Source organism: Ammospiza nelsoni, chromosome 2, assembly GCF_027579445.1.
Source record: "Ammospiza nelsoni isolate bAmmNel1 chromosome 2, bAmmNel1.pri, whole genome shotgun sequence".
In the NCBI taxonomy this organism is placed as follows: domain Eukaryota; kingdom Metazoa; phylum Chordata; class Aves; order Passeriformes; family Passerellidae; genus Ammospiza; species Ammospiza nelsoni.
The window spans coordinates 103,981,405-103,995,404 of NC_080634.1; the positions used below are offsets into that span (position 1 = coordinate 103,981,405).

The 14,000-nt window shown below is 44.0% G+C and overlaps 2 protein-coding genes across 2 annotated transcripts in view; one reads left to right on the forward strand and one right to left on the reverse strand.

Annotated features, from left to right (window-relative positions):
• PPEF1 (protein phosphatase with EF-hand domain 1) overlaps positions 1-6,687 on the forward strand; it is a 34,563-nt gene extending 27,876 nt beyond the window's left edge. Inside the window, exons 12-17 of the mRNA XM_059465852.1 lie at positions 1,215-1,400; positions 2,023-2,165; positions 2,802-2,908; positions 3,889-4,052; positions 4,898-4,982; positions 5,450-6,687. Coding sequence (XP_059321835.1) covers positions 1,215-1,400; positions 2,023-2,165; positions 2,802-2,908; positions 3,889-4,052; positions 4,898-4,982; positions 5,450-5,643 — 879 coding nt within the window. The 3' untranslated portion in view covers positions 5,644-6,687. The remainder of the gene's footprint in view (positions 1-1,214; positions 1,401-2,022; positions 2,166-2,801; positions 2,909-3,888; positions 4,053-4,897; positions 4,983-5,449) is intronic.
• Positions 6,688-7,389: 702 nt separating this feature from the next.
• The window catches only part of PHKA2 (phosphorylase kinase regulatory subunit alpha 2), a 44,200-nt gene continuing 37,589 nt past the window's right edge, over positions 7,390-14,000 (reverse strand). Inside the window, exons 29-31 of the mRNA XM_059494054.1 lie at positions 13,382-13,435; positions 11,812-12,012; positions 7,390-11,310 (exon numbers count right to left, since the gene is read on the reverse strand). Coding sequence (XP_059350037.1) covers positions 11,137-11,310; positions 11,812-12,012; positions 13,382-13,435 — 429 coding nt within the window. The 3' untranslated portion in view covers positions 7,390-11,136. The remainder of the gene's footprint in view (positions 11,311-11,811; positions 12,013-13,381; positions 13,436-14,000) is intronic.

Sequence of the window (14,000 nt, forward strand, 5' to 3'; positions counted from 1 at the left end):
ATTCTAAGGATTAACTTAGATACCTATTGGGCTTTTTTGGATGCTTTTTGTAGATCTGGTAATAACAGCTTGGGTGTTTATGACTTACAAGTAAAATTCACCCAGTATTTTCTCTTCATAGCCGTTAGGAGGAGGAAACTGCTCAGTAGGAAATAGGTTTGCCTGCCCTCATGTGGTTGGATCTGTTGGTACATAAATGGTTGTTGGTTTAAACGGGTCAGACTGCAATTGTTGGTGAGATAAAGCACCTTTTTTTGGCTGTACTTTTGGCAGCTGAATGCTGATATAGCCCAAAAAAAGCCACCCAGCTCCTGAGACATACCGGCAGATTACTCAGAAGTGGGAAGTGTTTGTCCTCTGGCTGTTCATTTCATCTTGAATATCAGAGCATATATAGAGCTTTTGTTATACTGTAATTTAATAAATTGTGACAATTTGGAAAGCTTAATTTTTCTGAAAATCTGATTTCCCAAGATACCTATCTGACCTACAAACTAACATAACGAACACAAGCAAGGCTCCCCTTTCCCCCGAAATCTGACAGCTAATCAAGCATCCACTAAGCCATGCTCACAAACATGAAGGGGAATATTTTAGTGCAAACCTTGCCCAGAAAAGTTTAAACAAGCACATTTTGAATAATGTTTGCTACTGACTAGAATTAAACCATGATAATTCATCTTCATGTCTGAACCCTGCTAAAATGCTAATATGTAAAATGTCAGTTTGACACGTGAGCTAACTGAAGACAATAAAGGCAAAGGCAACTCTTGTCATGTTTAGAGCAGGTACTCCCAAGCTTAGGTAAAACCACTAAACAATGTGGTTGTCCAGTCTGTGCTGGGAAATAGAAATTGCTTCTCTACTGACATGTGAAGAAGGCAGTTTTTCTTCTCTTTGAATTTGCCCAGGTAATGTTTCTGGTGCACCTGCCCAAGTCTGAAAACCTAAGCTGTGAAAGGAGGTACATTGCTGAAATTATATTTCTCCTGAAACAAAAAAGTTAATCCAAAGTCTAGATAATGTTTCTTAAAAAGTGGAACAAAAGTCCCAGCCCAAAAGAACATGCTCCTGAAAGGAAGGAAAAACTTCAAGACCTTTGTGTTTTCTCCCTGTACTGTGGGGCTTTTGCTGTGGCCATGACTTTAGACAGCCATACCCTGTTAGTCTTCCCCTATTACCTGTTCTCACTTGCTTGAGTTTGCTATTTATAGATCCTTGACATTCTGTGGAGTGATCCAAGGAGCCAAAATGGCTGCACACCAAACAAGTGTCGAGGAGGAGGCTGTTACTTTGGTCCTGATGTCACTGCCAAGCTGTTTGAGAGATATAATCTGAAGATGCTCATCAGGTCCCATGAATTTAAGCCAGAAGGTTATGAGATCAGTCATGATGGGAAGGTAAGTTGCTTCCATGTAAAGCAGAATTCTCCTGTGAATTTCACAGGAACATCCACAGTAGATTTTTCTCCAAAATTTATTTTAAAAAAAGAGAGTTACTTTGTTAAACTGGGTTTGGGGGAACTTTGTCCTAGAGAGATGTTACAACAAATTACTGAGTTCTGAGTAACAAAATTCTTTACATCTTTAGGGAGTGAAGACCAATTTATTACTTACATGAAAACAAATGGACACCAACAAAATCCCCAACAAGAGTTGTGTGTAAATACAATTCAAGACATGCTCTAAGGCTCTAGAAGCCTTTAACTTACTGATTTCTCTTCTGGCCCTGCTTTTTAACATGCTGCATTGGGAGGCCAACAAGAATCCTGAAAATCAAGTCTCTCTTAGAGAGAGGTTTCTCTTAAACAGCATGTTATATCTCACTGCTCTCTGAAGTCTGACAGGTCAAAATAAAGGCCCAGAGCTCTGACTCAAAAGGGAAGAGCAATTTGGTGAATGAGGGAGTTTTATATGTAGACACGTAATTTTGTGAGCTGGAATTTTTTCTCAGATCAGTTTCAGAAATAAGTGTCAAGAAGAGCTGTTCTGGCCAATCCAGTTTCTTTGTTTCCTGTGTCAGGTTATCACCATATTCTCTGCCTCTAACTATTACGAGGAGGGCAGTAACCGGGGCGCTTACATCAAGCTGAATCCCGAGCTGACCCCGCGCTTTGTGCAGTACCAGGTCAGCAAGCTCACGCGCAGGCAGAATCTCCGCGAGAGGTAAAGCTCTGTGTTGCATGCAGTGAGCATGGACTCACCTCACAGAGAGTGCACCTGCCCAAATCTAGAGCTTCACTCAATAACTGAATAGGCATCCATTTTCTTTGATTCTCACTGGTTTTCTGTTTTACAATTTAAAAATTAATACAGTAGACAAAATATATTCTGGCTGCTTAACTTGGTTTCCTGAGAAACACCCAAAGGTAATTAGGTGAGGTAAGCAGTTAGAACAGACAATTGTCAGGGACTCATAAATGGCCTGCACCTGTCTGCTTTAAGGCTGCAGTGTTAATCTGGACAAATCCTGTTATGACTTGAGTCTCAAAAGTTTATCATGACAGCTTTGCCATGCCTAGTAGTGTGCTCAGATTACTAAAGGAAAGCAGCTTAGAATTACCTGCATAAACTTAATTATCTCATAAACTCAGTTTATTCTTATGGAGCATTGTTGGTTTTGTTTGGTTTGGGGGTTCCCCCTGATGAATGTAGTGTGTTTTGAGTCATTCTACTTAAACATACTACACCCTGAACATACTGCATGGTAAAGGATATAAGAATTTTGTAATGAGTGTTGAAAAGCAGAACATGTGAGAGGATTTTAATCCTTTAATAATCTGCTGACTTTTTCCTTCCTAGGGTAGGTACAATTGAATCATCTGCCTTAAAGTCCTTACGAGAGAAGATTTATGCACACAGGTCTGAACTCATCAGTGCTTTTGCTCAATATGACGTCAATGGCACAGGTACTACTCCCTCTCTGTCCAGTTGCCACCATGGGGAAAACAGCTTCCATGTGTGTGGGACGCAGAGGGGACAAGCCCCATGGACAGGAGTCCTGCCTGCCTCAGTGTCAGGCTGAGGGCAGCAGAAGCTGGTTGACCTTGTTTTTCATGACCACAGAGGAGAATAGTCATTGGGAAAGGCTTAGCGCAAACAGCTTGAGGGGATGAAGCTTGAAGGAGGAAAAAGAAAACTGAAAGACATGGGCAAATAAAGAAATTATGTTTGCTGTTGGGTAGAGACTTTGGGCAGGCAAATCCAGATCCAGAAGCCCAAAGGTCACCACCACCTTCATGCAGGAGTGTCATCAGAATGTGTCAGACAGGGAATTGTGGTCTTAGGTGTGGGGATGTGGAATGGGTCTCCTTCTGCGTCTGGGAGGTATTTGAGGAAAAGTGCCTGCCCATGCCTCCAGCAGACACACAGCCTATGCCTCTAGCAGACACACACTCACCCCTCAGCTGAACAAAAGTCAGTGCTGAGTTAATAGATGAACCTTTTATGCAGAAGCAAGAAGTTGATTTCTGCCACAAATGCAAGTTTTCCTTGTGATGACTCCTCACTTGACAGTGTCCTTACAAGGGCACTCAATAACATGATGTTGTTTCTTTGGCCACTGAACAGCTGTTACACATATTTCAATGTGGTTGAGTTTTCAGCCACATGTCACTCTAATTGCAGCTCAGCTGAAACCTGAAGTACTCTTCATGGCATAATCTGACTTTCTCAAAAGGTGTTAAAACATGCTGAACGTCATAACAGCGTCACAACTTTGTGGCTGGAGGGACCTGTGGAAATGCCTAGTCCAACCCCACTGCTCCTTTGTTACAAGGGTTTTTACCCCAGGGTTCAGAGAAAATCCTTGTGTTTTGGAACCCTTTGTGCTGGTGCCTGATGTGGGCTGTGTCCTGTACTTGTAACCATGACCTGACCCCTTCTGCAGGCAGGATTTCTGTCAATGACTGGGCTGCAGCGATGGAGTCTGTCCTACAGCTGGAACTGCCCTGGAGGATGCTGCGCTCTCAGCTAGCACAGATGAACCCAGATGGAGAAGTTGACTTCATGTCTTGTTTTTATGATTTGAAAATGGGTCAACCTATAAAAGAGGTAAAGAGGAAAACACCTCCTTGCAATTCTTGGAGGAACAACTTTTGGTGCAAATTGAAGCACAAGACAGTTGTTTGGCCCAACAAGTAGACATCCACAGCTGAACTAGTTGCTGAGCTTCCTTTTATAGTCACTGGAGGAAAATGAGCACTGCTAGGGTACGAATCATCATTCCCTGCTAAGGTAGATGCTTAAAATAGGTTGGATGAATCACATGCTAGAACTGCTTCTTACTTTCTCTTGGCTCTCGAGGGCGTTTAGATAACGGAGCTGAGGAGATGTGACAAATCCTACCCAGAGCACTCAACCCTCACTCTTTGAAATGAGCATTTCAAACAGGCTCCAGAGACAGTTCAGGTCCCTGTGGGAGGAAGTCACATTAATAGATGGACTTTTAGCTGTATATTATGGTGTCTGAGGTCACTTCTGCAGAGCCCAGTTGTTACCAAATGCTGCACAGTGCTTTAGAACAGAGGTATCACCATAATTTTCCTGAACAGCAGGATCCATTCACATCTGTATGGTGAGTGCTTTGTATGAGTGTATGGTCTACACCATCTTCCCCAGATCATCCAGGATTATTTCCACAAATAATTACTGCAGGTAGGAGGTGTGAAGGGCTCCTTTCCCCCTTGCCCTGCCATCTGAAAGTGATGGGGTTTATCTGATTATTCCTCAGGGTAAGACACAGAAGTGTCATTCCAGAGAACTCAAGCATAAAGATTTGGTTTTTTACATTTGACAAGTTAAACTGGGAAAATGGAAATTGGATAGTAGATATTCTGTTGGTTAAATTAACTCAAACCAAGGTCTGAATAGCTTCTTGTATGTGATTTCAAAACCAGGCTCAGCCAGCTTTGGCAGAAACACTGTGCAGATACAGAAAGGATCTGGAGATCATCTTTAACATCATTGACAAAGATCACTCAGGTAAGTGCAGGTACCTTCACTGCGTCAGCTCTAGGGAGCCTATACCAGTTGTCTTTTCCCCAGTGTGTTTCCTCCTTAAGGCTTCTAAATATAGAGGAACCAGAGGTGATATAATTTCTCCAGTTTAGTGGAACCTACTTTAAGCAGTCAGGCTGGAATCATATAAGGGACAGTGCACAGAGCTTAACAAGAAAAGATTCTCACATACCCCAGCTCCAGTATTGGCTTCACTCTTTTGGGGACTTTTTCTCCCTTCCACTCAAGCCTTACTCTTTACTGCTTCCTCAATTCCACTGTCAGAAGCATTCAATCATTACCTAAAGTAAAAATGTGCTTCAATAATGAAAGCAGTAACCCCAGCATGGCAGGCAGGTAACTTTCTTACAGTGAAGGAGAGTGCATGTGTGTGTTTATGCAGGAAGGGAAAACAACACTGCCAAAAGCAACCTCTTGTCTGTCTCCTTTAGGTTTGATTTCTCTTGAGGAATTCAGCCAGACATGGAGACTGTTCACTTCTCACCTGGGCATTGATATACAGGATGATTCCATTGACAAGTTAGTCCTCAGCATAGACTACAACAAAGATGGCCACATTGACTTCAATGAATTTTTAGAGGCCTTTCATGTTGTTCACAGACTTGAGAAAAAGGCAACCTCTTGAAAAGGCAGAATTTCTCATGGGTTATCTTGGAAGCTCAGCTTGCTGTCATTAGTCATAAAGGGGCTGCTTGATAGGGTCACAGTGCAAGCCTTTATTTAGCCCTTCCTGGATGATCTGTACCTGCTAATAATGGGATAGAGGAGATGAAAACCCACACTTACAGTATTACTGTGTCACTGCCACACACTGCCAGCACCTTACAATTCATCCCCTCCTCTTGGCATCTCCCCCACCAATCTAATCCCTGAACATTGCCAAGGTCATGCCTACAGCTGTGTAGGGAGAGAGGCTTTGGTATGCATCTGCCAGCAGTCCTCAGCTGAGAGCACTGATAACCACAAGGAACATACCAGAGCCACCCTGGTGATGGAACAGGCACGAGAGAGCTGGCTGCGGGGTGTCCATTGCAGGAGAGGAAAACAGGGAGAAAGCATCTGGTTCAAAAGGATAGTTCTGCATTTAATCTTGCTCTTTGCATGATGCAGATGTATTAAATTATTCCAGGTCAATCTCTTATCCTTCTAAAAGTTTACAGGCACAGCTTAGAGGATCTTGATTGAAAGGTGTTTACATTTGCATTTACACTTCCTCTTGCCTCTGGTTACTTTTCCCCATATTGGTTGGGATTTGGAGCTCTGAAACAATCACAACTGTTTCTGAGATGGAGCCAGGCTCTTCATGGTGCTGAGCAGCAGGACAAGAGGCAATGGGCAGAAACTGATGCACAGGAAGTTCCACCTGAACATGAGCAAGAAGTTATTTCCTGTGCAGTGACTGAGCCCTGGCACAGACTGCCCAGAGAGGGTGTGGAGCCTCCCTCACTGGAGATATTCAAGAACCACGTGGATGTAGTCCCGTGCCCTGTGTTATGGGATGACCCTGTCTGAGCAGGTGGTTCATGGTGGTCTCTTCCAGCATGATCCATTCTTGGATTCGGTGATTCCGTGCTAACTCGTGACCTTGATGAAGGCTAAATCCACAGCATGTTAATGCAACTCGTGATAGATCACAGAATAAAGCTTTAGCTTTCTGAGCATTGCCTAAGGGGGGTCTCTGCCTGTGTTTTGTAGCCTGCCCCAACCACCATAGAACACTCTTCCTGAAGATGAACTGGGTTTCTTAAAAAGAGAAATGAGTAAGAACACAAGAGTAAACATATTTTGATACTACCAAATCTAAATATTCTTGCACATAGTTAAAAATAAATTCTTTGCCAAGAAAAGGAAACTGAGAGATTCTGAAATTGAGTTTTTGGAAGGCAGAAAGATTGAAGACTCTTGCACTGACATTCCTGTCTCCTTTCACTGACTGCAAGTCGATATTCCCATTCCTGCCAGTATCACCCTGTCAATTCCCAAGGGGGAGAAGTCAGGAAATCTGGACCTAATTCTCTTGCATCTTACACTCTGAAAGCAACATCAGGTCAGGAACTTTTTGGTAACTGTATTACCTCATTCAACCTCAGTAAATCCAAAGCACATAAAATGCTTTTTGGGTAGGGAAAAGTTCCAACCTAGTCCCTTTTAAAATTTTAATAGCTAAAGATAAGCTAAGTAAAGCAGCTTAGTTTCATTAATAGAAGCATTGAAAGTACAAAAAAAGCATCCTTCCAATCCAGAATGCAACAGCAGCCCAAGCTTAAGGCACTGCTGTCTGTCTTAAATCTTATTTTCTACTATTAAATACAGAACCCTTTTCCAGATGTATTTTGTAACTTGAGAGATGAATGAAAAAACATGCACACACTTATTTCTACTGTCTTGGAGGAGGGGAAAGAAAAATCTTTAATAGTACAAACAAAATTTACAGTGAAACTTTAATGGCGTTGGTAATACACAATGTATATTTTGAGCATGCAGTTATTCTGATCTATGCACTGTGATGATCAGTCCCACCTTATTCCAGAGGAGTTACAAAAAGGCTCCACTTACAATGGGCAAACACCTCTGTGTGTGGTGGGATCTTGCTTCCCACTGTTGACCTCCATGCGGTGAGTGTGAAGTGACAAGGTGGGACTGGACACTGCAGCTCTGGAGTTCCCCTTTGCCACCTGCCCCAGTACAGAGGCCAGAGCTGGGCTGTACAGCGAGACACAGGAGCTCTGAAGGATGGCTGGCAGCCTCCAGTGTGGACGTCCCCCACTAAGGACACATTCCTGAACTGGCATGAAGGGGACTGGCCTCAAGGGATCATTTCCTGAGAGGGGATGCCAAGGTACAGTCGCAGCACAGCTTCACTCAGCAGGCAGGGAGAGCCCTTGGGGATTCAGGACTGAGGAGCTGAATCATTGAGCCAAACCAGAAAGCCTGTCCTGTCAGCTGCTGGTGGCACAAAGGGCCCCTGGCTCCTGACAGAAGGGAGGTGGCCCAGGGAGTAACTGAACCATCTAAAGCTGGGAATAAATGCCACTTGAGACTGAAACTGGGACTGGGGAAAAGCCCTGCTGCTTGTACTTAAATCCAAACTGTTTGAGCAGAAGCTCTTCTTCTATAACCCACATCCTCAATCCCTCTTTTTCAGTCATGATTCTGTGCAGCAGCCACTTAATACTCCAGATGTGAGTGGTCCTTTAATCAGTGCCTGAATCAGCCTGCAGATGAGTGCCAAGCTCTCACCCCACAGCTACAGCTGCCACCACTGGCAGCATCTCTCTCCTGCTTTCTGGGCAACTCTGCTCCTACCTGCCAACCACTCCAGAAAGTGCCCAAGGTTGAACTTGGACTGACTCAGTGAAGCTCTCACTCCACTCAAGGCCCTGGCTGCTGCCAGAGGGGTGACACATTCCTGCAGTGTCCCATGCCCACACAGGGCAGGCCAGGTGTTTCACTACCCCACAGGAAGTGGCTGCCCCTTTGCAGGGCAGCCAAGGACTGTGTGCTCACCTGCACCTTCCAGGAACAAGCAGGACTCTTTCCCTGAGAAAGGAGACTACAATTAGCAGGACAGAAGCCAGACAAACTTTGTACTCCACCCACACAGCTTTCCTGTGGGACCAGCAGCTGAGGGAGATCAATGGCACTTTTGATCTGTTTAGTTTGACAAGCCCATGTCCCTGCTGGCAGCAGGGGGAAGGCAACAGTGTGAGCAGGGGGGACACTGGCCTGGGGAGCAGGGCTGGGGGCAGCATGTGCTGTGAGCTCTGAGCTGGACACAGGTCCTCATTCTGCCAGCTCCTGTGCAGCTGTGCCTCACCCTGCAAGGAACATAAAGCTGCCTTCTACTGGCCTTGTGTTTGAGTACCCCCCTGCGCCACCAGATAGATACCTAAACTCTTCAAATTACCACATAAATACTTTCCAATTGCCTGCATTCCATGTGGTAATTCATTGTGATCATCATGAATATACCATAACCTAGGTCATACTGTGAATTTGATGGTAAAGACACCAATGACACTCCCATTTAAAAACAAAGAGGTGTTAGGGGTGTCCAGGTATGTTAGGCCATACATTTCATGCTTTAGACCTTCAATGCAGCTGCATGAAAAACCAACATCAGCCTTCTTGTTTCTGAAAACAACACAGTAGGTTAAAAAAAACAACTAGAAGTCTGAGCAAAAAATCATCGTGCATCTCTCTCAATCTAGAATTCAAGAAGAAAAGCAAAAATAACTGCTACTACTTTTTGTATGATACTGGGTAGAATAAAAAAACATCACCTTGCTCTTGTTGTGCTTATATTCTGCACTGTCACGTCTGCTTAAACTAGACAAAGGATTTTACTTCCTTTCACTGGGAAACAAGTCAAGTGAACTCTCACAAAACATATAAAAAGTTAAAAAACCCACACCAAATAATAACAAAGGCAAACCCTTACAAAACAGGCACCACACCAATAAAATAACTTCCACACCCAAGTGCTAATTGTACCTGAACTGTCACTTTACACTGGCCCCTGCACAGGCCCATGGTTCCCATGGTGGCTAACACAGGACTCCTGGTCCTCTGGACTACCAAACTCCTCTGGTCTCTGAAAAAACATTAAATCACATCACACCAAGGCCTCCTACACCTCCACTCTCTTGAGCCAGTTCCCAGGTACTGCTATAGCAGCAGTGACTGTGGAGAGGGACAGCAGGCAGGCTCTCAGGCTCATATAGCTCAGAAAGTTCTTATCTTTACAGGCCTATCTGCTCTTTCACCTCTAGCTGGCAAGACAGAATTGCTCTGATCCTTTCTGCTCACATGGCAGCAGTGCTACTGAGGGAGCCTGTCTGTGGCCATGGGATGCTGAAGCTACTGCCACTTTGCTAAGCTGTTAGCCAGATGCTGACATGTGGCTGGTGGCAAAGCCAGCAGCACAGGCACAAGGAAAACCACAGCCAGTGCCTGGGGTAAGGCAGGGTTTCCCTCTCCAGAGGCTGCCAAACTGTTTGCAGTTTATAAATGGCCATGGAGTCATTTCCATGCAGGATGCACCTACTCCCTGCAGCACCTCAGAGCTTCCAGCTGACAGCATTAACCTGGGAACTGTCTGCAGGGAGACTTCCAGGCAGCCTAACCCCTAATTACATGAGACCAGTGACTTCAAACTAAAAAGAAGAAAGAAAAAATGGCAAAGGAAATAAAAAGAAAAAAAAAAAAAGAAAAAACCAAACCAAAACAAAGAGAAACATCAAAGCCTTCCATAAACTCATGCTACACTGGAAAAGCCACAATTATGCCATTCTTAACTCTGAGGCTGTTTGTGAGGGAAATGATCAGGAGACTTGGAAAGGGTGCTCAAGTGGATGAGGTTTATCTTGCTCCATTCAGAGGAAAGGATTACAGGCATAAAACTGTCTGTCACACTGGAGAAGCTAGAGTCTTGAGATTTTGCCTCTAAAGTCCTGGGGATGTAGGGAAGGAAGCTATTCAGATTAAAGACAGATGCAGCTTCCTGACAGAGGCTATCCTCCCAAATTAGTGGATATTGTAGGATGTTTGTCCCTGCTGGCATTAGCCCTGCACTGACTAGGTGCAAATGAGAAGAGAATCAGGATAAAAGTGTATTAGAAATATCACCACGTTATTTCAAGTTACTCTTACTCCTCTAATTTACATTTCCCTGGATGTTTCACACTGTGCATTAGTGATTCACAACGATGTACAGTTACACACAGCAGGAGAAAAATTCATGAATTCCATCACTTCCCTTATTTGTGAGACTCTATGCCTGAGATGCAGCTCCCTTGTTTCATTATGCCTTTTGATCTCCACAGAGTAACCTGTTTTCCTCTTGGCAGAACTGTATAATTCTTGCTAATTTAATACGAATTACATTTATGCACTTTGGGCAGAATAAGCCTCCCTATTTGTTATTTCTCACACACTCTCCTAAAACCAGGCCAAATTCCAGCTCCCTGTCCCCAGCAGTAGGTGTGCACAGAGCATCCCCAGCAGTGCCAAATGCTGAGTGAGTGCATGGCACACACACAGGCAGCAACCAAGGGGTTTGTGACAGGGAACTGAGAAAGAAGAGCCTCTGAGCCTTCCCTCCCATATGAGGCTTCACTTACTGCATTGCACAGCCTGTGCTGGGCAGGAAATCGTGTAAATAAATAATTATGGCTTTTGTTAGGTAAGTCATGGTGCCATAGGCTCCACTGGGAGCACTATCATAAAAAAAGTGGCAAATTCCTGTGGCTGCATCTTTCTCCAAGATACTACCAGTAGCTCCAAATGATTTCTGTAAAGACACAAGCAAAAGTAGAGCAAGTTAGGCATACATGCTTATTTACTGGGAAAAAACCCCACCATATTATGATTTTTTATTTGTGCTGAATACTGAAAGCAATTCTCTTTCCCCTCAGAAAACCCTAATCAGGATTACAATAGGGCCCCCATGACTTAGTTGGATCAGTGCAAGTAAATGAAGAACATATAACTTCATGGATTTTTGTCCTTTGGGGAGGAATGTGTGGGATTACTCAAATATTGGTAATAGCAATGCCTTGATAAAGCAGGACTTCACTTCAATCTCCTCTTGTACTTCAGAGGTTGTTAGCCACTACAAATTTATTCTTACATTAGTTTTCCCAAATATATTTCCAGAAGATATTTAAGTGATTTGGTCTGCCTTTGTAGGAGGAAGAGCCAGGATAAAATCAAGTTCATCACACACATTAAAAAAAGAGCAGGGGATAATTTTGAAAGGGGGAGGCTTCCCCCCACTGCCCTTTGAGCTCACCAGCTCCTGCAGAAAGAGGTCATTGGCCATGTGCACGATTCTGTCCACGTGGATGATGCCCCCGATGCTGCTGACCTCGATGTCCGACAGGAAGGTCAGCACCAGGATGGCCTCCACCAGCAGCTGCCTGTACTCGGGCTGGGGCACGTGGTTCAGCACCGACTCCACGTGCACTGCAAACTTGATTTCACACGGGGTCATCTGCCAAATTTGAGTGGAAATGGAAAGACAAACTGCCAAATCCAAAAGACTAGCTCCTCACCTCCTGCAAGCACTGAAACATATGCTCCTCTCTGCACACAGGGGCAGACTGACTGAAGCGAACAAAGTGTTTGTGCAGATTTAGCACTTACAGAAAGTTTTCGTGCTGCCAGACCTGATTCTGCAAACAGTTACACAACGTCCAGAGCCTGCTCCAGCCCTGCACCCATCACACACATCTCACTTACACTCAGTGCTGCTGAGGCTTAGCTGGCACATTAACTCTTTGCTCCTCAGGCTGTGGTCTCACACCCTGCCTTGTATGTTTCTTTCTGGCAGTGCAAAAACTCACTTTCTGGTGAGTTGCAAAGCCAAACTTAGTACTGAGTTTTAAAAACAACCACCTGCTTAGAGGGATGATTTTTAAATAACCCCTGAGCTTTGCCATGCAGGAATAGCACTCTTCTGTTTGCAGAGCAGCTTAATTTGCAGTGGCATAGCTCTGGGGATGTTATGTTGCCTTAGGAAGTTTGTGCTTATTTTATTCAATTGCTTTAAACAGCAAAATTAGATACTGTCCAGGTCTGACAGGCTAAAAATAGAAGGCTCTTTATCTACACAATAGGGATAAATAAAGCTCTCCTTTCTGGAAAAAAAGCCACAAACCCCACCATTTAAATTTGGCAGAAAATTTCAGCTCCTCTCTTCAGCTGTTACCACTGTTACCACAGTTCCTCAGAAAAGAAGGAAGCCAAAGACAAATCTGAGGGAAACACTCAGTCTTGGGCACACAAGCAGCACTCTTGCACTGATGGATTCCTATTCACAAGAGTTTGTTTTATAGACGTGAATTCAAAATTTGCCAGAGCACCTAAAGACAGAATCCAGCTAAGAAAAAAATGCAAAGAAATATTATGGATTTAAAGAGCTAAAGCTTTGGTTAGAAACAATCATCCTTAACTGGTATTTACTTCTGAGATTGTGAAGCCAAAAGTCACTGCCTGCTGTTGCAGCATATAAAAAAAAAATAAGTAGCAAGTAACATGTCCTCTTTATTCCAGCAAGTCTGTGCTGCCTCACCTTCCCCCTAAGGGCTGGGTCAGCCTCCCTCTCTGGAGCCTCCCAGTGGGCACAGGGGGACAGGGAGGGTGTGAAAAGGCAAAGGGAAAACTGTCACAAGCCTCCTCCCAGGCCTGCCCGGCAGGAATTCACCTGCACAGACCCAGAGAAGCTGGCAGAAGTGCTGGGGGAAGGTCCAGATGTTCTAAAAGTAAAACCAATAATCTGTAACAGAGGCTCTGCTGCATCTTACACTGTCAATCCAAATATTCAGACATGTGGCTAGAAAATCATGGGCATTTTACTGTACCTCTCTGGTGGTTGAAGAAGGAAGGACATACCCATCAATGGACAGACCATGGCACTGAAACATTTCAAGAGTGAACAGAAATTACTGTTGTTGCAAGTCAATCTGAGGGTTCTCTGTTCTAAGCCAATATGTAAAAACTTTCAGTTAGGAAAAAAATAAGCAAAGCAAAAAACCCTCAAATGACACAAAAAGCCCTATTCAAAAATATTATTTTATCCTTCCTGCAGAAGTTATTATGTAACTGGCAAAGATTAGAAATAGCCTGACATGACACACCAGAGCATGCTGTGCTCCAGCCCAGCTAATGAAGCAGAGCACCTCAGGAGCCACTACAGCAAAGGCACACAAAGGAGGGAACAAATCAATGGGAGCATTCTGCTGGAAGGGGTTTGGAAATAAAGATAACACAAAAGCAAGACAACAGACCACAAAAGCAAGAACGTTTTTTCATTTTCACTAGAACAATATTTAGTTATGTGTTTCAGATCCAGGACACCACACCTCAGGATGTCAACCACTGGGGGAGAGAAATAACAAGTGGTATAAAGGAAACCATGACAAAACCTTAATGGTGAAAAGGCAGGTTAAAGAGGGACACATCTGTATGTGAGGTATAGAA